The sequence below is a fragment of the Triticum urartu genome, chromosome 4A (assembly GCF_056163025.1).
Source record: "Triticum urartu cultivar PI428250 chromosome 4A, HENAU_Tu73, whole genome shotgun sequence".
In the NCBI taxonomy this organism is placed as follows: Eukaryota; Viridiplantae; Streptophyta; class Magnoliopsida; order Poales; family Poaceae; genus Triticum; species Triticum urartu.
Window position 1 is genome coordinate 587,119,328 of NC_141876.1, and position 25,435 is coordinate 587,144,762.

At 43.5% G+C, this 25,435-nt stretch overlaps 1 protein-coding gene and 1 pseudogene across 1 annotated transcript; both read left to right on the forward strand.

Moving 5' to 3' along the window:
- Nucleotides 1–6,701: 6,701 nt before the first annotated feature.
- Nucleotides 6,702–7,505, forward strand: LOC147976871 (uncharacterized; annotated as a pseudogene).
- Nucleotides 7,506–7,837: 332 nt separating this feature from the next.
- LOC147976872 (uncharacterized) lies at nucleotides 7,838–10,819 on the forward strand. The gene is made up of 2 exons (XM_087521003.1): nucleotides 7,838–8,714; nucleotides 10,635–10,819. The coding sequence occupies exons 1-2, from the start codon at nucleotides 7,838–7,840 to the stop codon at nucleotides 10,817–10,819; spliced, it is 1,062 nt and encodes a 353-aa protein (XP_087377129.1).
- Nucleotides 10,820–25,435: the final 14,616 nt, after the last annotated feature.

The following is a 25,435-nucleotide window of genomic DNA, read 5'->3' on the forward strand; positions in this document are numbered from 1 at the left end:
ACAAGTTTGCTTTATTGGACCATCTCCATCCAAGGTCATATGTGACTTCCATGATCAGTAAAAAATGTTATTTCATACATATTGAGCCCGAAAGTTCTGGGCCAAACAAGACGTTCCGCCCCTGGTTGTGCGAGTTAGGTTAGATTTTGATGTTTTGGACGGGATTTGAGTCTTTCTTGTACGGGGAGTTCATCCACCTCATACATAGCTAAGAGGTGACGAACCTCGTATATAACTAAGAGGTGATGATGGTGTTCTTCAGCGTGCGGGAACCTCTTGATGTTAATGGTCAAGCAGGCAACGACCACACGACCACTAATGCAAGCAAGTGAACAAGAGACTCCCACTAGGGACGTTACAAGACCTACCATCTGTTGGGGAATGCGGTATTTCAAAAAAAATTACCTACGATCACGCAAGATCTATCTAGGAGATGCATAGCAACGAGAGGGGAGAGTGTGTCTACATACCCTCATAGACCGAAAGCGAAAGCGTTTAGTAACGTGGTTGATGTAGTCAAACATCTTCGCGATCCAACCGATCCAAGTAGCGAACGCACGGCACCTCCGCGATTAGCACACGTTCAGCTCGATGACGTCCCTCGAACTCTTGATCCAGTTGAGGCCGAGGGAGAGTTCCATCACCGTGATGGCGTGGTGACGGTGATGATGAAGTTACCGCCGCAAGGATTCGCCTAAGCACTACAACGATATGACCGAGGTGTGTAACTGTGTAGGGGGGGCACCGCACACGGCTAAAAGATCAACTTGTATGTCTATGGGGTGCCCCTGGCCACGTATATAAAGGAGGGGAGGGAAGAGGTGGTCGGCCGAAGGGGGGCGCGCCAAGTGTGGGGAATCCTACTAGGACTCCCTAGTCCAAGTAGGATTCCCCTCCTCTTTCCTATTCCTAGTAGGAGAAGGAGGGAAGGAGGAGGAGACAAGGAAAGGGGGGCCGCCCCCCAAACCCTAGTCCAGTTTGGTTTGGGCTAGGAGGATACGCCACTCCCTGGCTGGCCTCCTCTCTTCCACCACCAGGCCCATGAGGCCCAATAACTTCCTGGGGGGGGGGGGGGTTCCAGTAACCCCCGGTACTCCGAAACTCATCTGAAACAACCCGAACCATTCCAGTGTCCGAATGTAACCTTCCAATATATGAATCTTTATGTCTCGACCATTCAAGACAACTCGTCATGTCCGTGATCTCATCCGGGACTCCGAACAAACTTCGGTTCATCAAAACACAAAAGTCATAATATAAATCGTCATCAAATGTTAAGCGTGTGGACCCTATGTGTTCGAGAACTATGTAGACATGACCGAGACACATCTCCGGCCAATAACCAATAGTGGAACCTGGGTGTTCATATTGGCTCCTACATATTCTATGAAGATCTTTATCGGTCAAACCGCACAACAACATACGTTGTTCCTTTGTCATCGGTATGTTACTTGCCCGAGATTCGATCGTCGGTATCATCATACCTAGTTCAATCTCGTCACCGGCAAGTCTCTTTACTCGTTCTGTAACGCATCATCCCATGGCTAACTCATTAGATACATTGCTCGCAAGTCTCATAGTGATGTGCATAACCAAGAGGGCCCAGAGATACCTCTCCGATGCACGGAATGACAAATCCTAATCTTGATCTATGCCAACTCAACAAACACCATTGGAGACACCTATAGAGCATCTTTATAATCACCCAGTTACGTTGTAACGTTTGATAGCACACAAAAGTGTTCCTCCGGTATTCGGGAGTTGCATAATCTCATAGTCAGAGGAACATGTATAAGTCATGATGAAAGCAATAGCAATAAAACTAAATGATCATTAATGCTAAGCTAACGGATGGGTCTTGTCCATCACATCATTCTCTAATGATGTGATCCCGTTTATCAAATGACAACACATGTCTATGGCTAGGAAAATTTAACCACCTTTAATTAACGAGCTAGTCAAGTCCGGTTAATACAATTCTAGCATGAATAATAAACATTTATCATGATATAAGGAAATATAAATAACAACTTTATTATTACCTCTAGGGCATATTTCCTTCACCATCATCTTACCACTTCTGCTTCTGTATAACCCCCTAAACACATTAACGGATGAGATTTTTCCATACCCCTTTCATAATAAAGGGTGAGATGGTCTTTTCAGAAAATACGGCGTTTGCAACATGCGGCCTGTGTATGTATCGCCCATCGTTTCGCATGCATGGAGCCGTGATGGGCCGACCCATTGGTGGATTGCAAGCCCCTGTTGCATCGAGCGAGTTGATAACCACTATAACTAACAAGTGATTGTGCCTACGTACTTAGGTAGCGCCAAATCTACCATTCTTAAGAAGTTGCTCCCCACTACTCCCTATTCTCCCACCATGCACACTGTCCACATCAGCAATGTGCCACATCATCCTATATATCCTATCCCACCTCAGCAAATGTGCCACATCAGCTGCCATGTTCCCATTTGTGCTTCCGTTAGCAACTGTAAAACAACAGAAGAGTCGAACTTATATGCATGCCGAGGCTGTGACTGCATGTCTTCTCCACAACAATTTTCTATCTTTGTCTTCTCAATTACTCAACCACAACGAATGGTTTCCTTCTCTCTCTCCCTCTATCCACCTTTTGCACTAAATCCCACCATCTTCATTACCAAACTGACACTTCACCTTCATCTCATGGGTTTATCCACCAGCGCATCAGTTCCACCTCCCTCAGTCATGTGCTCCCATTGTCCAACCATCGCCTATAAGACACTATTATTCATATGTACACTTTTTTGGCTACCATCTTCAGGTCAGAAGATTTATCATGAAAGCCACATGATCGACCTCTCATATGTACATACATGTGACACTCCAAAAATTTTGATTTGGTTTTTATCAAAATCTTTATTTGATTTGGAGGAGGCTATTTAAATTTTTTCTTAAACCCTCTCCTCTCAAAACTTGTATGACAAATATTTTGGTACTCTCCTCTACCTTGATTTTTGGTCTTGAGAACTTTTCATGTTGTCTTGACTCTACTCAAATTTATTTTCTGAATTTCCTTCTATTAAAAAGAAATCCTAGGGATTATGGGTTATTCTTTTCCCCATTCAAAATTTCCTCTTTTGCCATGTCACATTTTGACATAGCATTCCAAAACCCATCCCTGCCTTAGATCAAGGCAAGACCCCACCTCCAGCAAGTTTCAAGCCATTTTTGTTTTCTATTCAATTTATTTTAACCTTAAAACTATTTCTGCCATTATTTATGGACCTAGGTGGTTTACAAAGGAAGTACCAAATTTCTTTTGAATTTTGATCCCAAACCAACTCCTCTGACTAGTCCTTAGTACCCTCAACCTAGATCCATCAAGATCCACTTGTCCTCGGTTCAAATATTTCAAAATTTGCCCTCTGCAAGTTTGGACCAGAAATGCCATTTTCGGTGAAATCCATATTTTTCCTTTTCCAAAAATTCTGAGATAATTCATACAGCTTCCAGATACACCAAGAGGCCATCTCACCGAAGATCAGCTCCAAAAAAATTTCCCACATGACAAAAACATTTCATCGAACACTTGGCATGAACGGTTTCTGTCTGAATTCAGGAAAAGTTCAGAGATTCAGTGTCTAGGTTCAGTCGACAGTGTCATTTCGTCAGAACCCGTTGACAATCTCGCCAGTAGCCTCCTTGGATCAATGCTCACTGCTCCCCCTCCTTATCCAGTGCGCCGCACACTCGCTTGGCCGGGCATGGGCGTCGGTGGCGACGTGGCTCGCCAGCTCCGGCGTCTTCTGCGGTGGCAGAGCCACCCGTGGCGGCCAACAGAGGCCGGCCCTGCCTTTCGGCGCACGTGGTGAGGGCACCCACGCCTCCCTAACTCTGCCCGTAGCCTACTAGTGCACCAACACTTCTAACCCACGCTCCAATTTGAAGCTTGCAGCTCTGCTTGGAGAGAATCAACCTCACCCGAACAACCGTCCGCCGGAGTTGGGGCCGCCGTCGACGTGGTGCTCGCCGACGCTCAACTCCGCCACCCACAGGTGCGGAAGAACACGGTGAACACGTTGGTACCCTCCGATCCCCTTGCCTCACCGTGGATCGCCGCCGGTGACCACCACGGCCCTCGGGCGCCAGTGCACTGTTCTGGTTTTCAAACCCGACGGGTGGGACCTCCCCGTCAGCTTTTTCTTTTTTTGAAACATTTTCTGAAAACGCCTTCGGGCAAAATACGTCTCCCCTCTAGACTGACGTATTCTAGACTGAAATGTTTTCTGTTTTTATGAAGTGAACCCTGGAAACTTTCTGTTTCTTTACAGAAAGGTCCCTCGACTAAAACCCTTATAACTTTTAAACAAAAGATGATTTTAAATTGAAACTTTTTCTGTCATCTTTATTTTTCTGTCTAGTTTTTTTTCATATTTATTTGAGAAATATTTGGGATACTTTTTGTGCACGCATGGTATTTATGTGGTATCTGATTTTCTTTAATACGTAGATACCGGAGGAGGTAAAGGAGACGCGTACTTCGCCGAGCTAGACTCCGACTTCTCCGAACCAGGCAAGCATGTTTGAACCTTTGATATGATGAGTGTTTTGCATGGTTGCTTGAGTAGTTTTTCTCATGGCATGTTTATATAAGCATTTGTGAATGTTATGTGCATGCAAGGCAAGCTACGTGTGAGCTTCGAAGTTCGATGTGTCCTTATGATGATAAGGCAACACGATCATGTGGTGACATGATGGGTTGCAAGATGGTATTGTTGAAGCATGCCAGTCTTATGCCAACCATTAACTCCAGTTCTAACGTGGGTCAAGTCTCGATCCCGTTCGTTTTCCCTTCGTGCTGCCACATGTTTTCTGCAAAGAGTGCAGTTTAGTAAGTTGCAAACCTCTTTCCTGGTACACACCAAACAGAGAGACCGCGATGATGGTTCCATGGCCCTGGATTAAAGCCAGTCATCCGGTCAGGGGGCATGGGTGTTCCCGGTTGGGACCAAGAGGGGGGCACCCCTTAGAGCGCGCGATATAAATTTGATCCCATGCTATGCGAGGTTGTAGCCTCCCTATCTTAAGGTTTTTTCTTGAACGTCGCTGAGGGTGATCCCTGGCAACGGAATGTGGAATGGGTGTGTACTGGTTAGACGTGTTTCTTCTAAAACACCGTAAACGGAACTAGTCCTTGTGACTACCGAAATCCGTTGGCTGTGGTAAAGAGTACAAACTCTGCAGAGTCAAAATCATTCGAGTATCCATGTCCATGATCAAGGACTTGTACGTCATCTCTGTATCAGTGTCAGTCTTAGTGGCAAATCTCAGTGTCAACCCCAGAGGTAGCCCCTGGAGTATAAACATAAAACCGAGAGTGGTAAACTCGGCTGAAGGTTATTTATGTGAATGGACTAACCAGTTTATTATTATATGTTGAGTATTTCCTTGCGATGATTGAAATTTATGAGCTATTTAAATTCGAATGATAAACTATAAGCCCTTTATGTGATGTCGCTCAGTCGTCCGACTGTGGCATTATTGTTACTTACTTTTGATATAAGCCCTTTATGTGATGTCGCTCAGACGTCCGACTGTGGCATTATTGTTACTTACTTTTGATATAATCCCTTTATGTGATGTCTCTCAGACGTCTAACTGTGGCATTATTGTTATTTACTTTTGATATAAGCCCTTTCTGTGATGTCGCCCAGACGTCCGACTATGGCATCATTGTTATTTATTTTAACTATAAGCCCTTTTTCGAGATGTCGCTTAGACGTCCGACTGTGGCACGTTCTGTTATTTACTTTTCAATTTAAGCCCTTTATGTGGTGCTGCCTCAACGCCCGACTGTGACATGTTAATTTACTTTTACCTTTCGAGGCGTCGCTTCAGACACCCGATCGGTCTTCTGTTATTTTATTGGGATTTCGGGAGGACTACCGCCTGACTTCCTTTTATTTATCGTGCAGTGCAAATCTATTATTTGATTGTGCATACTAACCTGCTCACGTGCATTGTGTTTGCATTTGTTATATCTTATGTCCGAACTGTCTTGCGAGTACATTCAAAGTACTCACCTGGCTTGTTGATTTGGCCAGATGTTGACGAAGGCGATCTTATGGATGAAGAGTTTGATAGAGAGTCCGACACCTAGAGGAGTCCCAGTCAGTCACGTGCGACCCTAGAGTTGTTCACTTGTATTATACACGCTTCCGCCACCCGAATAAAAATCATCAAGCCTCACTCCGACGCTTGATGAGCTGTAAGCTTTCAGAGTCATGTCACTGCCTCACTGTGACATATCCACCACCACCTTTATTTCGAGTCAGTAGTTATGTCACCATAGCCTTGTGTCATATCCGCCTTTATGTATAATATAGGCGTGCTTGTAATAAATTGTTGAGCATCCTCAGCTCAACCATGTATAATATTTAGTTCTGCTGGATTTCTGTATCAAGGTTTTGTCTGCCAGTAAGAAGAATTCTTCTGTACTGGTCAACACAAAGGTCGGCTTTTCAATAAATGTTTTATTGGAAAGGCGGTCCTGAAAAACTTGGTATCAGAGCCAGGCTGACTGTAGGAAGCCACTAGGTGCGATCGCTAATCGGTTATTAGCTTATTTTATTATTCTGCATATTGTAGCAATTTTCTGTTGGTCATCATAAATTTATGATTTGACTATTCGGGATTTTGTCTACTTTTGTAGATGGCGGGAAAAGTTTGTGAGTCACAGGTGTTCGCCAATATTCCTGAGGGGTTTATCAAGCTCCTCATCTCCATCACCAAGATCGCGATCGGGCCATCAGTCCGTCCGGAGTTCACACTCTACCGGGACAAGCTCAGCGGTAGTTTGTCCATGTACCAGGCCGCAGTTCAGTTTAAGGGAGGACGCGCCGAGTTCCACCGCTTCCGGTTCGTCGGGAGGGCCATGCCTACGGAGAGGCATGCCATGCAGATGGCTGCCCGCGAGGCAATAGCTCGTCTCTGGGATGTTCTTCCTTCAATGAAGACTCGTCGATACCGCTACCTTCCCTTCCACGTGCCATACACTTGCCACTATGCATTCGCTTGCGCCAGGGGAGAAAGAGATGAGGCTATTGAGATGCTTGTTGAGTACCTCAAGGCACTTAAGGCAGCTTTCGACAACCTCGTGGACGACCTTGTAGCTGCTCATATGGATTCCATCCATGGCTGCTCCGCCAACAGGAGGGAGCTCCTCCACATGGCACCACCACTGACGTTCGTCTCGTCCTCAGCATCATACACACCGGCCATCTTAGCCACCGCTCGCCGCCTGCCTACCACTGAGGAGTTTGACCAGGTCATTGCTCCCACTCCAGTCCGAGCCGCACCACCTACCACACCCGTGCCAGCTCCACAACCCAGTACTTCGCGCCTGGAGCCTATCATTGAGGAAGAGGTTGAGTCTCCAGCACCACTGGGTCTTACCCTCGGCAGGCCAAAGGAGGTCTTCACCATCTCCGACTGAGTACGCCTAGCAGCAGTGTGATGTGCCAGCTTGTATGATATGTTTATATGTACATAGGTTTGGTGAGAAGTAGCTTGTTTGCGCATCATGTGGGATCTTGGAGAAGTGCACTAGCCTAAATAACATGTCAGGAATGTGTGCGCACATCCTGAGTGATGTATTGTATAATTACGGCTTGCGTGTAAGGTATGTACTAAGCGGTCCTTCTCCATGTGCAATCGAGTTTTATCTTGAAAAATCTAAGAGTTCTTAAAATTTCCGCCTTTACAAAATTATTTTTTTATGACTCAATTTTCTCATGACTTTGCAAAATTACCCCAGAGTGAAAAATGCCTCGTCCCTGGACGCGTTCCATGCCAAACCCGCCGGAAGAAAATTATGGTGCCCAGACTAGCAACAATTTCACACGGGGACAGTCAAGTCAGCAGGGCAGTGAAACAGCATTTTCTCAAGTATGCCGCCTTTATGAGCAAAGCCAGCAGCAGCATCAAGAAATGATGAACCATGTTATCAATATGGGGAATCATCGTGAGCCATATCAGCAGCACTCTAAACTGTCTGAAATACAGAAGATGTGTCCCCCAACATTCTCTCACACTAATAAACCTCTTGAGGCCGATGATTGGCTTCGAGACATTGAGAGGAAGTTGATTATTGCTCAGTGTTCAGACCGTGAGAAGGTACTTTATGCACCTCACTATCTCATGGGAGCAACCGCGTCATGGTGGGAGAATTTCCTACACATGCACCCCAATGAAAACAGTATCACTTGGGAAGATTTTAAAGAAGGATTTTGTGGGGCGCACATTCCCAGAAGCATTATGAAGATCAAGAAAAGGGAATTTGATGACCTCAAGCATAGAAGCATGACAGTGACTGACTACAATAGTCAGTTTACCCTATTATCTCGTTATGCCAACGAAGAACGTATGACGAAGAACAAAAAGATGAAGAAGTTTCTGGATGGTCTGGCACCAGCACTTAAATGCCAGCTGGTCGTACACACCTTTCCAGACTTCAAAACACTTGTGGACAAGGCCATTACATTGGAAAATGAGCGCCACAGCTTGGAGGAATTTCGCAAGCGGAAAAGGGACCAGGTTACTCATGCGCGCAATAACCGGCACAAGACTGACCCTCAGAAGATTGGGGCAAACCGACCCACAACCAATGTTCCGTGCCCAATCAAGAATTTTCACGCAAGGGACAAGGATTTTACGTATCGCCCAGGTGTTACTTGCTATGCTTGTGGGGAGGAAGGACACTATGCTAAACAGTGCCCAAAGCAAGAAACTCGGCCCCAAAGCCGAACAACAATGGGAACAATTCAGCACCCAAGCGTAACAACTTCAACCCCAACAACAATCACAAGAAGGGTCACCTAAACCATGTGAACAAGGAGGAAGCACATAATGCCCCAGATATCGTACTCGGTACGTTCCCTGTCAACACAATACCTGCCATGGTTTTGTTTGATTCTGGAGCTTCTCACTCGTTCATTTCGAAGAGTTTTGCTTTGCAACATGATTTTTCGATGGTCCCTTTGGAAAAATCCATGATCATCAAGTCCCCTGGGAATAAGCAAATCACTCAAAGTTACTGCCAAGGTGTAGTTATTGAGCTCAGAGGGCTAAAGTTTCAAGAAAATGTCATCGTATTGGAAAATAAAAGGCTGGAGGTTATCCTAGGAATGGATTGGTTAACCACCAACAAAGGGTTTATCGATTGCTTCAATCGGACTGTAATCCTCACTCATCATCACGGGAAGACAATAAAAGTCACAGCTCAAGAAAGACCAGGATCACGACAACCAAGATTGAACAAGGTAGACACCTCAGAGTTAAGCAAAGTTCCAGGGTGTGTGAGTTCCCTGACGTTTTTCCCGAAGAACTACCCGGCATGCCGCCAGACCGGGAAATAGAATTCAGCATTGAACTAGCACCTGGAACCACCCCCATCTACAAGAAACCCTATAGGATGGCACCCTCCGAGTTGGTAGAATTAAAGAAGCAAATAAAAGAATTGCTGGACAAAGGATTTATACGAGCCAGCTCCTCACCTTGGGGTTCACCAGTATTGTTTGCCAAGAAAAAGGATGGGACACTGAGATTATGCATAGACTATCGAGCACTCAATATGATCACCGTCAAAAGTAAATATCCGATGTCACGGATAAATGATTTATTTGACCAGCTCGCACAAGCCAAAGTTTTCTCAAAAATTGATTTAAGGTCAGGATATCATCAATTAAAAGTCCGGACACAAGATATCCCCAAGACAGCATTCACCTCCAGATACGGACTATATGAGTTTACAGTAATGCCATTTGGACTAACAAACGCCCCCGCATATTTTGTCCACCTCATGAACAAAGTGTTTATGAAATTTATGGACAAATTTGTTGTGGTGTTCATTGACGATATTCTGGTATACTCTAAGACACCAGAAGAGCATGCAGAACATCTCAGGATTGTACTGGGAGAATTAAGGAAGCACCAATTATACGCCAAATTCAGCAAATGTGAATTTTGGTTAAGATAGGTCGGCTTTCTAGGCCACGTATTGACCCAAGAAGGAGTTGCCGTGGGCCCAGAAAAAGTCAAGGCCATACTTGGCTGGAAACCACCAGCCAACGTAACGGATGTCCGCAGTTTTCTGGGAATGGCTGGATACTACCGAAGGTTTATTGAGGGGTTCTCCACCATAGCAAAGCCAATGACACAGTTACTCAAGAAGGATAAGAAATTTGTATGGACTGAACCTTGCGAGAAAAGTTTCCAAGAACTCAAGAAGAAATTAACAACAGCACCAGTATTGGTTATACCAGACATACACAAAAGTTTTGAAGTGTATTGTGATGCATCCTGGAAAGGCCTCGGATGCCGCTAATGCAAGAAGGCAAAGTAGTCGCATACGCTTCCAGACAACTTCGAAAGCATGAAGAAAATTATCCCACTCATGACTTAGAATTGGCAGCAGTCATTCATGCACTCAAAGAGTGGAGACACTTTTTGCTTGGAAATCGTTGTGAAATATATACGGACCACAAAAGTCTCAAATATATTTTCACACAGCCAGAGCTCAATTTACGGCAACGACGCTGGTTGGAATTGGTGAAAGACTATGATGTTGGCATCCACTACCATCCAGGAAAAGCAAACGTAGTGGCAGATGCTCTTAGTCGAAACCCCAGCTTGGACAACAACCGTCTACAAGACTTGAGACCTGAATTTCAACAGGAGTTCGCCAAACTCAACTTGATGATGGTCACGGAAGGCACTGTGTCAAATTTGGAAATACACCCCACCCTTGTGGAGCAGATTAAGAAAGCTTAGCATGGACACCCCAGCATCAAAGGCATAAAAAGAAATGTGAGTGTGGGCAAGGCCTCGGAATTCATCGTAGACGATGAGGGAATATTATGGTACGGAGACAGACTTTGCGTGCCAAATATAGAGGACCTCAAACAGCAAATCCTAACCGAAGGCCACACCGCTCCATATTCAATCCACCCTGGAGGAACCAAAATGTATAAGGACATTCAGGAAAGATTTTGGTGGCACGGTATGAAGAGGGATATAGCCACCTTCATTGCATGTTGCGATTCTTGTCAACGCATAAAACCCGAGCACCAAAAACCAGCCGGACTACTATAGCCAAACAGGATACCTGAGTGGAAATGGGACGAAATTGGGATGGATTTCATTGTCAGACTACCTCGGTCACAACACGGAAATGATGCCATATGGTTCATCACCGATAGATTAACCAAGGTGGCACATTTCATCCCAGTGAAGACAACCCACACCACTCAGAAGCTTGCCAAGATTTATCTCTCCCGTATAGTTTGTCTACATGGAGTTCCAAAGACTATAATATCCAACAGAGGCACTCAATTCGTCTCGAAATTCTGGGATCATTTACAACAGGCTCTGGGAACTCAGCTAGCATTCAGTACAGCATACCACCCCCCAACTGATGGACAAACTGAACGTGTGAACCAAATTCTAGAGGACATGCTGAGAGCATGTGTCCTCACCTATGGAACCAGCTGGGAAGAAAGCCTGCCATATGCCGAGTTCGCATACAACAACAGTTACCAATCCAGCCTACAAATGGCACCTTTTGAAGCCCTATACGGGCGGAGGTGTCGTACTCCATTAAATTGGTCGGAAACAGGAGACAGTCGTATCTTCGGCCCAGACATGCTCAAGGAAGTTGAAGAGAAAGTTAGACTTATCAGGGAACGACTCAAGGCAGCGCAAAGCCGACAAAAGAGTTATTACGATCAGAAGCACCGTGAAGTCAGCTTTGAACCCGGTGAATATGTGTACCTACGAGTATCCCCTATGAGGGGCCTGCAATGATTCAAGGTGAAGGGAAAGCTAGCACCAAGATTTATTGGACCCTTCTGTGTGGTTGAACGGAGAGGCACCGTAGCCTACCAGCTAGACCTACCCAAGGAGCTGTCAGACGTCCACGACGTGTTCCACGTCTCACAATTGAGGAAATGTGTAAGCAACCCAGAGAAACAAGTGTCACATGAGAACAATGACATGCAACCAGACCTCACCTACAGGGAATGTCCAATAAAGATATTAGAGGAGTCTAAAAGGAGGACGCCTCAGAAAACAATTAAGTTCTTCAAGGTCCAGTGGAGCAATCACACCGAGGATGAAGCGACATGGGAAAGAGAGGACTCTCTCCGGGCCGAATACCCACACCTATTTGAGGATCAGCTGAAATCTCGGGGACGAGATTTTTCCTAAGGGGGTAGGTGTTGTGACACTCCAAAAATTTTGATTTGGTTTTTATCAAAATCTTTATTTGATTTGGAGGAGGCTATTTAAATTTTTTCTTCAACCCTCTCCCTCTCAAAACTTTTATGACAAATATTTTGGTACTCTCCTCTACCTTGATTTTTGGTCTTGACAACTTTTCATGTTGTCTTGACTCTACTCAAATTTATTTTCTGGATTTCCTTCTATTAAAAAGAAACCCTAGGGATTATGGGTTATTCTTTTCCCCATTCAAAATTTCCTATTTTGCCATGTCACATTTTGACATAGCATTCCAAAACCCATCCCTGCCTTAGATCAAGGCAAAACCCCACCTCCAGCAAGTTTCAAGCCATTTTTGTTTTCTATTCAATTTATTTTAACCTCAAAACTATTTCTGCCATTATTTATGGACCTAGGTGGTTTACAAAGGAAGTACCAAATTTCTTTTGAGTTTTGATCCCAAACCAACTCCTCTGACTAGTCCTTAGTACCCTCAACCTAGATCCATCAAGATCCACTTGTCCTCAGTTCAAATATTTCAAAATTTGCCCTCTGCAAGTTTGGACCAGAAATGCCATTTTCGGTGAAATCCATATTTTTCCTTTTCCAAAAATTCTGAGATAATTCATACAGCTTCCAGATACACCAAGAGGCCATCTCACCGAAGATCAGCTCCAGAAAAATTTCCCACATGACAAAAACATTTCATCGAACACCTGGCATGCACGATTTCTGTCTGAATTCAGGAAAAGTTCAGAGATTCAGTGTCTAGGTTCAGTCGACAGTGTCATTTCGTCAGAACCCGTTGACAATCTCGCCAGTAGCCTCCTTGGATCAATGCTCACTGCTCCCCCTCCTTATCCAGTGCGCCGCACACTCGCTTGGCCGGGCGCGGGCGTCGGTGGCGACGTGGCTCGCCAGCTCCGGCGTCTTCTGCGGTGGCAGAGCCACCCGTGGCGGCCAACAGAGGCCGGCCCTGCCTTTCGGCGCCGTCCGGCGCCGCCCCAGCCACCAGAGCCCTCCGCGTGTCCACCCCCTCCTCTGTGCATGACTGCGGCACCGTCGCCGTGGCCTGGCAAGCACAGAGCGTGCTCTCTGCCGCCGACGGGCCCGCGAGGCGCCGTTCCGTCAAAACCGCGGAGCAGGCCCAATCCCACCAAGGTTAGCGTTTGAGTGGAGCCAGTGGATCATCACTAAGCTGCCCAATCCCCTAAATGGCCCGTTCAACCTTTGCACAGCCGTAGCCATCGCCGGAGTTATCCCGTTCTCGGGCACCGCCTCGGGCCGGCTATAAAAGGGGGCCTCGAGCTCGATCTCGACCAGGCATCACCCCTACACCTCTCCAGAGCCACGCCCAGCCACTAGGAGGACCTCGAGGGGGTCTTCTTCTCCGTCTCCGGCCGCCCCGATCCGCTTCGGGCTCCGGCACGATCCGCGCCGGTGAGGGCACCCACGCCTCTCTAACTCTGCTCGTAGCCTCCTAGTGCACCCACACTTCTAACCCACGCTCCAATTTGAAGCTTGCAGCTCTGCTTGGAGAGAATCAACCTCACCCGAACCACCGTCCGTCGGAGTTGGGGCCGCCGTCGACGTGGTGCTCGCCGACGCTCAACTCCGCCACCCACAGGTGCGGAAGAACACGGCGAACATGTTGGTACCCTCCGATCCCCTTGCCTCGCCATGGATCGCCGCCGGCGACCACCGCGGCCCTCGGGCGCCAGTGCCCTGTTCTGGTTTTCAAACCCGACGGGTGGGACCTCCCCGTCAGCTTTTTCTTTTTTTGAAACGTTTTCTGAAAACGCCTTCGGGCAAAATACGTCTCCCCTCTGGACTGACGTATTCTAGACTGAAACGTTTTCTGTTTTTATGAAGTGAACCCTGGAAACTTTATGTTTCATTACATAAAGGTCCCTGGACTAAACTCTTATAACTTTTAAACAAAATACGATTTTAACTTGAAACTTTTTCTGTCATCTTTATTTTTCTGTCTAGTTTTTTGTCATATTTATTTGAGAAATATTTGGGATACTTTTTGTGCATGTACGGTATTTATGTGGTATCTGATTTTCTTTAATACGTAGATACCGGAGGAGGTAAAGGAGACACGTCCTTCGCCGAGCTAGACTCCGACTTCTCCGAACCAGGCAAGCATGTTTGAACCTTTGATATGATGAGTGTTTTGCATGGTTTCTTGAGTAGTTTTTCTCATGGCATGTTTATATAAGCATTTGTGAATGTTATGTGCATGCAAGGCAAGCTACCTGTGAGCTTCGAAGTTCGATGTGTCCTTATGATGATAAGGCAACACGATCATGTGGTGACATGATGGGTTGCAAGCTGGTATTGTTGAAGCATGCCAGTCTTATGCCAACCATTAACTCCAGTTCTAATGTGGGTCAAGTCTCGATCCCGTTCGTTTTCCCTTCGTGCTGCCACATGTTTTCTGCAAAGAGTGCGGTTTAGTAAGTTGCAAACCTCTTTCCTGGTACACACCAAACAGAGAGACCGCGATGAGGGTTCCATGGCCCTGGATTAAAGACAGTCATCCGGTCAGGGGGCATGGGTGTTTCCGATTGCGACCGAGAGGGGGGCACCCCTTAAAGCGCGCGATATAAATTTGATCCCATGCTATTCGAGGTTGTAGCCTCCCCGTCTTAAGGTTTTTTCTTGAACGTCGCCGAGGGTGATCCCTGGCAAAGGAATGTGGAATGGGTGTGTACTGGTTAGACGTGTTTCTTCTAAAACACCGTAAACGGAACTAGTCCTTATGACTACCAAAATCCGTTGGCTGTGGTAAAGAGTACAAACTCTGCAGAGTCAAAATCATTCAAGTATCCATGTCCACGAGCAAGGACTTGTACATCATCTCTGTATCAGTGTCAGTCTCAGTGGCAAATCTCAATGTCAACCCCAGAGGCAGCCCCCGGAGTATAAACATAAAACCGAGAGTGGTAAACTTGGCTGAAGGTTATTTATGTGAATGGACTAACCAGTTTATTATTATATGCTGAGTATTTCCTTGCGATGATTTAAATTTATGAGCTATTTAAATTCGAATGATAAACTATAAGCCCTTTATGTGATGTCGCTCAGACGTCCGACTGTGGCATTATTGTTACTTACTTTTGATATAAGCCCTTTATGTGATGTCGCTCAGACGTCCGATTGTGGCATTATTGTTACTTACTTTTGATATGAGCCCTTTATGTGATGTCGCTCAGACGTCCGACTGTGGCATTATTGTTATTTACTTTCGATATAAGCCCTTTATGTGATGTCGCCCAGACGTCCGACTGTGGCATCATTGTTATTTATTTTAACTATAAGCCCTTTTTCGAGATGTCGCTTAGATGTCCGACTGTGGCACGTTCTGTTATTTACTTTTCAATATAAGCCCTTTATGTGGTGTCGTCTCGACGCCCGACTGCGGCATGTTAATTTACTTTTACCTTTCGAGGCGTCGCTTCAGACACCCGATCGGTCTTCTGTTATTTTATTGGGATTTCTGGAGGACTACCGCCTGACTTTCTTTTATTTATCGTGCAGTGCAAATCTATTATTTGATTGTGCATACTAACCTGCTCATGTGCATCGTGTTTGCATTTGTTATATCTTATGTCCGAACTGTCTTACGAGTACATTCAAAGTACTCACCTGGCTTGTTGATTTGGCCAGATGTTGACGAAGGCGATCTTATGGATGAAGAGTTCGTAGCGAGTCCGACGGCTAGAGGAGTCCCAGTCAGTCACGTGCGACCCTGGAGTTGTTCACTTGTATTATACACGCTTCCGCCACCCGAATAAAAATCATCAAGCCTCACTCTGACGCTTGATGAGCTATAAGCTTTCAGAGTCATGTCACTCCCTCACTGTGACAAATCCACCACCACCTTTATTTCGAGTCAGTAGTTATGTCACCATACCCTTGTGTCATATCCGTCTTTATGTATAATATAGGCGTGCTTGTAATAAATTGTTGAACATCCTCAGCTCAACCATGTATAATATTTAGTTCTGCTGGATTTCTGTATCAAGGTTTTGTCTACCAGTAAGAAGAACTCTTCTGTACTGGTCAACACAAAGGTCGGCTTTTCAATAAATGTTTTATTGGAAAGGCTGTCCTGACAATACATCTTCCTTCAAAATAATAGATTCATCTTATCCCTCACACAGCCCGGCTTCCATGTCCAGTGACAATGAGCTTGGATATCAAATGATAGATGATACGGCTAGTAAGCCTTTTCCTTGATTCTTGGTTCCACGCGACTGTTCTGCTTGGCTATCTTATACATGGAAAGTTTCTAGCTTGCCTGATTGTTTGCTTCGTATGCATCACGATTGGTTATTTCCTATAGATGTGTGCAAATCATGATTGCTGCTGTTGTTCACGAAAGTGCTTCCAGTGCACAACATCATCAATAACAAGGCAACACATATATTGACCGACCCATTTCTTATATTCTTTCTTCTCTGTAAAAGTTGTAGGCGCTGCATGGGCTCTTGTGAGTTGCAGCATGGGTCACACGACGAATCAGGAAGATGTTTATTCAGGTGATAGAAGCGACGAGTCTGTTGATTTTTTTTTCTGTTTTTGTATCAACAGTTCATCATTCTCTCGGTTACTCTTTGCAATTTTAATTTATGGATCATATAATTAATGATTTGATGATTTAGTAAAAATCCATTAGGAGAAAATGAACTATTTGTTGTCTTCTTAATTGTATTGTGTTTCATGCAATATCCGAATGTGGCGATGAAGATCAAGATACACACTGGTCTCCTTTGTCATAAAAAAAAGAATGAGTTCAAACTGTTTTCTTATATATCCTCTTACTCTACTTGAATTATATCGATCGTTTACTACAAAAATGGAATCATGTATATTTTTCTTGGCATGCTGTCGGTTCGACGATCATATTAACTGTGTAGATCTTGGAAACAAATAGGTAGTCGCAACTCTCATTTGTTCGTACTTTCTATGACATGTCCTCTTGAAGTATAAATTTGAGCTAAAATCATGTTCCTCTATAGAGGATAAACGTGTCTCATATCTTCCCTTAGCCAAATGTGAAATTGATGATGAATGAACTAACTATTTTACTAGAAAAGAACACAATATTGGTCAATTATTTTACCGCCATTGGTAAACTTTTGTTTGCCACCCATGGTTGTATGTCATCTTGATGAACTACATATATCCATCAGATTTAGTTTAGTTTAGTTCATATTTTAGTCAGATACTTAAAAATACCTTTTCATAAAAATTTCCATCAAATATTTTAATTAATTGGTAAATGACTTAAAATGTTCACGGTAAGACAAATGCATTATTTACAACAATTTATAGGCTAAGGTTCCCGCTGCAACGCATGGGGAATCATCTAATATCTAAGAATAGGAGGTAATGTAGCAAATAAATTTGTCGTAGAAGCTGGTCATAGAAGCTGATAACATGCGAACACTTTCTAAAAATATGAACAAATGTTCAAGAATAGGAGGTACTGTGGCGAACATTTATTTAAAACACAAACATTTTTTGAAAACATGAACATTATTTGGTAATTGGTAAGTACTATAGCGAACTTTCTTAAAATCGAGCATTTTCTTGATTCATTATCATTTTTTGGAAAATCAAACATTTTTTAAGCACGAACATTTTATGAAAAAATGGGATTTTTTAAATTTTGAATTTTTTTCAGAATGAAAAGATAAATTTAAAGTTCTGCATATTTTGTTCAAAACACTAAAAACTTTTGGGAGTCTGAATATTTTTTTAAAATTGTTTTTTGGGAAATTTTAAACATTTTATGAAAAAATGGACATTTGAAAAATGAAAAAAAAGTAAACTTGCAAAAAATATATTAATGCAACATAAAAACGGAAAACAAAGAAAAGAAAAACATAAAAAGGAAAATAAATGAAAAAACTGAAAAAACTGAAAAAAGAAAACATAAACCAGTTAAAACCGGTTTAGGAACCTTCCAGATGGTTCCAAAAACAAGATATTACAGTGCATGCTTTATCTCATAATTGTGCGATGTCATTGCCTAGTTGGGAGAAGGCCTAAGAGCTTTTTTCTTTTCCAATTTTCTGTTTTTCTTCATTATTAATTTATTTGTCTCATTTTTAACTTTATTATTCTTTTGAAAACCTTACAAAAAATGGAAATAATGTTTGAAATACCAAAAAATATTCTTATTTTCAAATATTGTTGATAATTTTTTGAAAATATTCCATATTTAAAAAATGTTCCCATTTTGGAAATTTGTGTTTACAAATTAAAGAAATATTTGTGTTAAAAAATTGATACTTTTTTATAAAAATATGTGGTTTTGCAATTTGTGTACGGCATCAATTTGTCAGGAATTTGTTAACAACTTTGAAAAAACTGTTCAAGTTTATAAAAATATTATACATAACTTGAAATGTTCATGTTGATTGATAAAGACGGAATTGCAAATAACAGAAGCACTCAAATTAGGAAAAATTACATGTTCACGGATGCACCCGTCTGGCTTAGTTTAGCACACTCCTCGTAACTCGTGTTTTATTAGTATGGATAAATTACCCCAACTTCTTGCGGTATCCTAGAACGGATGTATGAGGTATTCATGCCAGGTTTGAATGACTTCCGACATTGTTTGCATGTTGTGACACCCTTTGTTGAACATGATCTAGTTTTAGATATTTTTAAAATGAACCCAACTTTTGCAAGCAGGTGGACATATCCATGGTAGGCATCCATGCCAGATTTGAACGATTTCTGACACCGTATGCAAGTTGCGACACATCCAGCCATTTATCGGCCTTTTTTACCAAGAAAACTGCACAAAATGCAAAAATTGTCGGAAACTTGGCATGATACCTTGAATTGATCATATAGGCTCATGAAAAAATTGGGGTCATTAGGCTGATATCGAAAAAAACATGCTCTCGAATGGAGCCTTCTGACCTACAAGGATAACCAACGTTGACCATGGTGTTTTTCTAGACATCCTTAAAATGACCCCAACTTTTTTCACCAGGTGGGCCTGCCCATGGTAAGCATACATGTTAGGTTTAACGAATTCCGACACCGTATGCACGTTTTGTCACGTCCGGTCATTTATCGGGCCTTTTCACCTAGAAAATTCCATAAAACACAAAACTTGTCGAAAACCCAAACAATTTGGCATGGTGCATTCAATTGGTGATACAAGGCCATGAAAAAATTGGGGGCATTTCAAGGATGTTGAGAAACAACGTGCTCTCATATGGTGCCTTGTGGCCTATATCCGGACACCGTCTATTGAACATTATCTAGTTTTGGACATTTTTGAAATGACCTCAACTTTTGAAAGTAGGTGGGAAGGCCCACGGTAGGCATACATGCCATGTGTTGAACGATTTTCAACACCGCATGCAAGTTGCGACACGTCCTGGCATTTATCGCTCTTTTTCACTTCAGAAAATGCAAAACTTGTCAAAAATCCAAACAACTTGGCATGGTACTTAATTTGGTCACACATGCCATTGAAAAAAACTGGGGGTCATTTGAAGAATGTTGAGAAACAGCGTGCTTTTGAATGGATCCTTCAAGCCTTTCAAACATGTTTCCAAACAGAGCCTTCTGGTCTTTCAATGTGCTTTCAAAATTTTGTTAGCTCTTTTTAAAAAATATTCATGTTTTGACATTTTTAGCAATTTTCAAAGACCTGATCTTTTTTTCGAATTTTTGACAATTTTTAAAAATGCGAATAATTGTATTTTGTGAACAAAATTTGGAAAAGCGAATATTTTTTGAAATTTTGAACAAAATTATAAAAGAGTGATAGCCTTTTGAAAAAGGAAAAACAAAAAAGTTGAAAAGGAAACAAAATTGAACAGAAAAAGAAAAAGAAATAGTGGGAAAACGATGGATTTGCTATAGTAAACCGGACGCTGATGAATAGTTCTTATAGTCCGCGTTTTCCAGTTAGACACTGAAACTTATCGACTCGTGTTGCTAGTGCCGAGCGGATGGCAGTTACAAGGTTCGATCTGTACTGCCATTCTTTTTTCGGTGACTTTTCCCAGTTTCCGCGCACGACAATATGCCGGCCCAGTCGGGCAGCCTCCTGTGCGTGGCGCCATCTGTTTGACGCTACTTGCCAAACGCACATGGTTTCCTATTTGCTGCATTCTGGGGCAAATAGTCAGGCAATAACACACACGATCGTGGAATGGGCTGGCCCATCTGAGCGTCGAGCCACCGATATTGTGAAACTTCCGGAAGGTTCCTATCTGGTATTTGGAACCTTCTGCAAGGGTCTTAAACAGATTGTTCTGATTGTTTCAGTTTTACTTGGGTTTCTATTTTTGTTCCTCTGTTTCTTTTGAAGAAAAATCATAAATTTCATAAAATGTTCAACATATTAAAAAATTGTTAATTTTTTCAAACAATATTTTCGAGAATAGTTCATGTTTAACAAAAATGTTCAAAAGTTCTAAATTTGTTCACATTTTCCGAAAAATGTTTGCAGTTTCAAAATTTTCTTCATGCTTTTAAAAATTGTTCGATTTTAAAAAAAATGTCCAAATTTTGTTAGTGTTTTCTTAAAAAGAGTTTCAAAATTTGTTCCTGTGAACAATTTTTCGGTTTTTTTGGCATTTTTTTGTTTTCATTTTTGAAATGTGTTCAGAATATAAAAATGTGTTCACAATTTTCAAGATTATTGTGTTTTCAAAAAAATGTTCTCATTTTAAAATATTGTTCACAAGTTCGAAAAAAGTTGTGTATTTTAAAAAAAGTCTGTGGATTTCAAAAAATGTTTTTTATTCAGAAAAGGAAGTTTGTGGATTTTAAAAATTGGTCCCATTTCCAAATTTTGTTTTGAAATTTTTCCGCTTTCAAAAATTGTTCACAGAATGTAAAATATATTCGGTATTTAAACAATGTTCACAATTTTTAGTACGGATGGGTACCTAATACTAGGACAAACTTTGATGAATGATTACTTTATATGTGTGTGTGTGTGTGTGTACTTATAAAGTAGTATTGCAAGAAACACAAAATTCATGTCCTTACTCATTAGATTATATCATGGATGTTATAGTCTACTAGTGTAGTCGTTGATCAAAGGTTTATCCTAACAAAACCTAATATGCAACATATTTTCAACTGTCATAAAGTATAGTGGACACTAAACTATATTTTAGGAAGTAACATATTTGAATTGCTGAAGTAACTTTTTTTTGCTAAACGATGCCCTGCTACTCCTTCTGTACAAAAAGAAAGGAGTAAAATTTACCCTAAAAGAAGGTTTAAAATCTTGGGCGTGGGAATTAATTATTTTCCATGTTTACCCCCGAGCCCAAGGCAAATTATTTAATGCAAGACTTTTTGAGGTGGAGAATGGGATAGTTGGAGTTATATTTGTCCATGTACCGCTAATAACACTCCTTATGCCCTTCTTTTATGCAAAAGAAGGTAGTTTCACGCCTTTCTTACAAATGCAGAGGAAGTAGTTAATACCATGCAAAACTTTAACAAATTACTACCTATAAAGTAATATTTAAGCAACCTAAAATCGTTGTCATTAGATTATATTGAGAAAGTTATAATGTAGTAGTGTAATCACTGGTCAAAGGTTTGCCCTGACGAAATCTAATATGTTGTGTTTTTTTGAATGGACGAACTTTAGTACACACTAGAGAACATCTCCATTTGGGGGTTTGAAACTATTAAAGCTATACCACTCTCTTTTTGAACTAGTGTTAAGGAGTTGTAACCATTCAAGACAACAAAAATCTTTACCAAAAAAGTAACACACTAGAGAACATCTACAAATATGTTCCATCATCAGACTGCAAAGGGGGGGGGGTCCATGAAAGGATCGATATGGTTGACTAGAGGGGGGGGTGAATAGGCAACTACCAATTTTTTAACTTTTCTTTATCAAATTAAACTTTGCATCAAAGTAGGTTGTCTAGATGTGCAACTAGGTGAGCAACCTATATGATGCAATAACAACAAGCATACAAGCAAGCAAGATAAGTAACACTAAAGAGCTTGCACAAGTAAAGGTAAGAGATAACCAAGAGTGGATCCGGTGAAGACGAGGATGTGTTACCGAAGTTTCTTCCTTTTGAGGGGAAGTACGTCTCCGTTAGAGCGGTGTGGAGGCACAATGCTCCCCAAGAAGCCACTAGGGCCACCGTATTCTCCTCACGCCCTCACACAATGCGAGATGCCGTGATTCCACTATTGGTGCCCTTGAAGGAGGCGACCGAACCTTTACAAACAAGGTTGGGGCAATCTCCACAACTTAATCGGAGGCTCCCAACAAAACCACGAAGCTTCACCACAATGGACTATGGCTCCGTGGTGACCTCAATCGTCTAGGGTGCTCAAACACCCAAGAGTAACAAGATCCGCTAGGGATGAGTGGGGGAATCGAAAATCCCTTGGTGGAAGTGTAGATCGGGGCCTTCTCAACCACTCCCGAGCAAATCAACAAGTTTGATTGGCTAGAGAGATAGATCGGGCGAAAATGGAGCTTGAAGCATTTAATGGAGCTTGAGAGGGAAGAGGTAGGTCAAAAGGAAGAAGGGGACCCACTTTTATAGTGGGGGCAACAATCCAACCGCTGCCCCCACCAACCAGCCCCGCACAGGGCATTACTACCGCTAAGAGGGGGCGGTACTACCGCTAGGTCAGCGGTACTGCCGCTCCAGCTAGCGGTACTGCCGCGCAGAGAAGACTAGTAGGGAAAAGGACCCAGCACGGTACTACCGCGGTGGTAAGGGCGGTACTACCGCTCCTGAAACGGTACTACCGCCTCTACAACCGCAACTAGTGCCGCAAAACCTGACACGAGAAAAGGAGCCCTCGAGTCGAGGCGGTAGGAGCCAGACAGCCCAGCGGTACTACGGCAGCGGGGTCACGGGTGGTACTACCGCTGCGGAGCGGTACTGCCGCTTGTGACCCTTCAGCGGTACTACCGCTGGTAGTGCGGTACTACTGCTGGGACACAGAAGAGAGAGAGGATCTCTCCAAAGAGGCTGAGGACGAGGCGGTGGTGCCAGGCACCCTAGCGGTACTACTGCTGTGGAGTCACGGGCGGTACTACCGCTGCGGAGCGGTACTGCCGCTTGTGGCTCCTCAGCGGTACTACCGCTGGGTTGCGCGGTACTACCGCTGGAACCCAAACAGGACATAGAAAAGAGGAGAGATCTCTTCTATGAAGTGGAAGAGCTCGGAGGGTGAGAAGCTGATGTGTACGTGTTGATTCCACCCATGCAATACCCCAGCGGACCCCCTCTTGATAGTACGGTGCCCTCTACGCAACTAGTCCACCGAGAGAGAAACGAAAGAGCTACACCGTCTTGAATGACACTCCGAAGGGAAGAAAACGTCTCGCGCCAGGGATGAATCTGTGAACTACTCAAAGCACATGATTAGTCCGCAAACATGTTGTCATCAATCACCAAAACTACCTTGAGAGAGATATGCCTCAACAATCTCCCCCTTTTTGGTGGATTGATGACAACAAGGGATTTGCACAAGGAAAAGATATAAATGTAAGAAAACTAAGAACTACAAAATATAGACGGGCTCCCCCAGAATGTGTGCACCTAGAAAGAGGAGCAAAAGGAAAGCAAGACACACACATCCGGATCAACACTCCCCCTATATTTTATAGTCCAACAATTCTAGCACAAGATATATGAGAGAAGAGTATTTAACAGGACAAGCATGCAACTCATAATATACTACAGTACTGAATAGACATAAGTAATAAGGTAGCGATAGGGAGCATATGTCTCACACCATATGTCTAGAACTTAGGTCTCACGGGCACCAAACCAGACCAAACAAAGACACCGAGAGAACACACAAGAAAACACAAGACGACAAACTCAAAGCTCGACAACACAGATCCCTACACTCTCTCCCCCTTTGGCAGCGAGACACCAAAAATGGAAAAGAGCGACGCTATGACTCCAGGTGATGGCAAGCTGAGGATCTCGAACATCATATATCAGCGTGATCGTCTGCATCTCCGTCGTTGGTCGAAAACTGCTCGGCGTCGGAGTCGGTCCAAGGGCAATGCTGATGAATCCACTCCTCCTCTTCAGTGATCTGACCCTCAGATCCACTGGCAACTGTCGCTCCCATCTGACGCATGAGCTCCTTGTGGCGTACCCTGGCATGCTTCTCTGCCACATGAGTCATGTACTAACCATGAGACTCCATGCAGAAAAGCTTCTTCAACTTGTGTTTAAGCTTCATCGCCCATGAGGGTTCAGCACTAGAGGGCCCAATATCCTCCTCGTGATCATCAGAGGCTGCCCCACCCTCGGTCTCCATGGCAGCAGCAGCAGACGGACCCCCGAATTGAGGTGCTGGGGTGACCCAATTGTCCTTCTTCCTCACACGCTTGATCTCATGGGAAACCAAGTCCCTAGTTTCCAGCATCACTCTGGGATAGATCTGTGCCCAGGCCCTCTCAATGAGCCTCATGATGAATGGACCATATATCGGGCACTTGCGCTCAGACACGGCAGAGAGAAGTTTAGACCACATGACATGAGAAATATCCAGGCTCGCTCCAGTGTTTGCTTCCTTCTCATGCTGACAGAAAAGGAGCATGTCCACAAGATAAGAGTGGACCATATCCAGATTCCCGATGCGAGGGAAGAGAGTCTCACGGAAGATACGATGAAGAATGTCCAGATACGGAGACAGCTCATAGGTTTTCTTCTTAGTCACTGGGTTAACTTTCACAGTGCAGTAGGGCCAGAGGGCTTGCTTGTGAGTGGACGTAGCATTGCGGTGAGGGCGGAAACCGACTGGAGTCTCAAGCCCGTGATCCACCACATCAAGTAACTCCATGAAAGCCTTCCACTTGACGGAAAGCAGCTTGCCATTGGTCATCCATGTCAAAGTTCTGTCGACATCCATCCCAAGATGAGCGGTGGCAAAGAATTGAGCCACCAAATCTGCATCGAAATCCTTGTTGAATTGCATGATCCTGAGAATGTTCAGCTGAGTGCACATCTGAAGGGCTTCGCCAAAGTACTCCGGGTCCTTCTCCATAGCATCAGTGTCAATGGAGCGAACATCAACAAAGAGATTCTTCTTGGCCTTGATCACATCAAAATAGATGGCAAAATGAAATCGGTTCCAGAACGGGCGGTTGACCAAAGT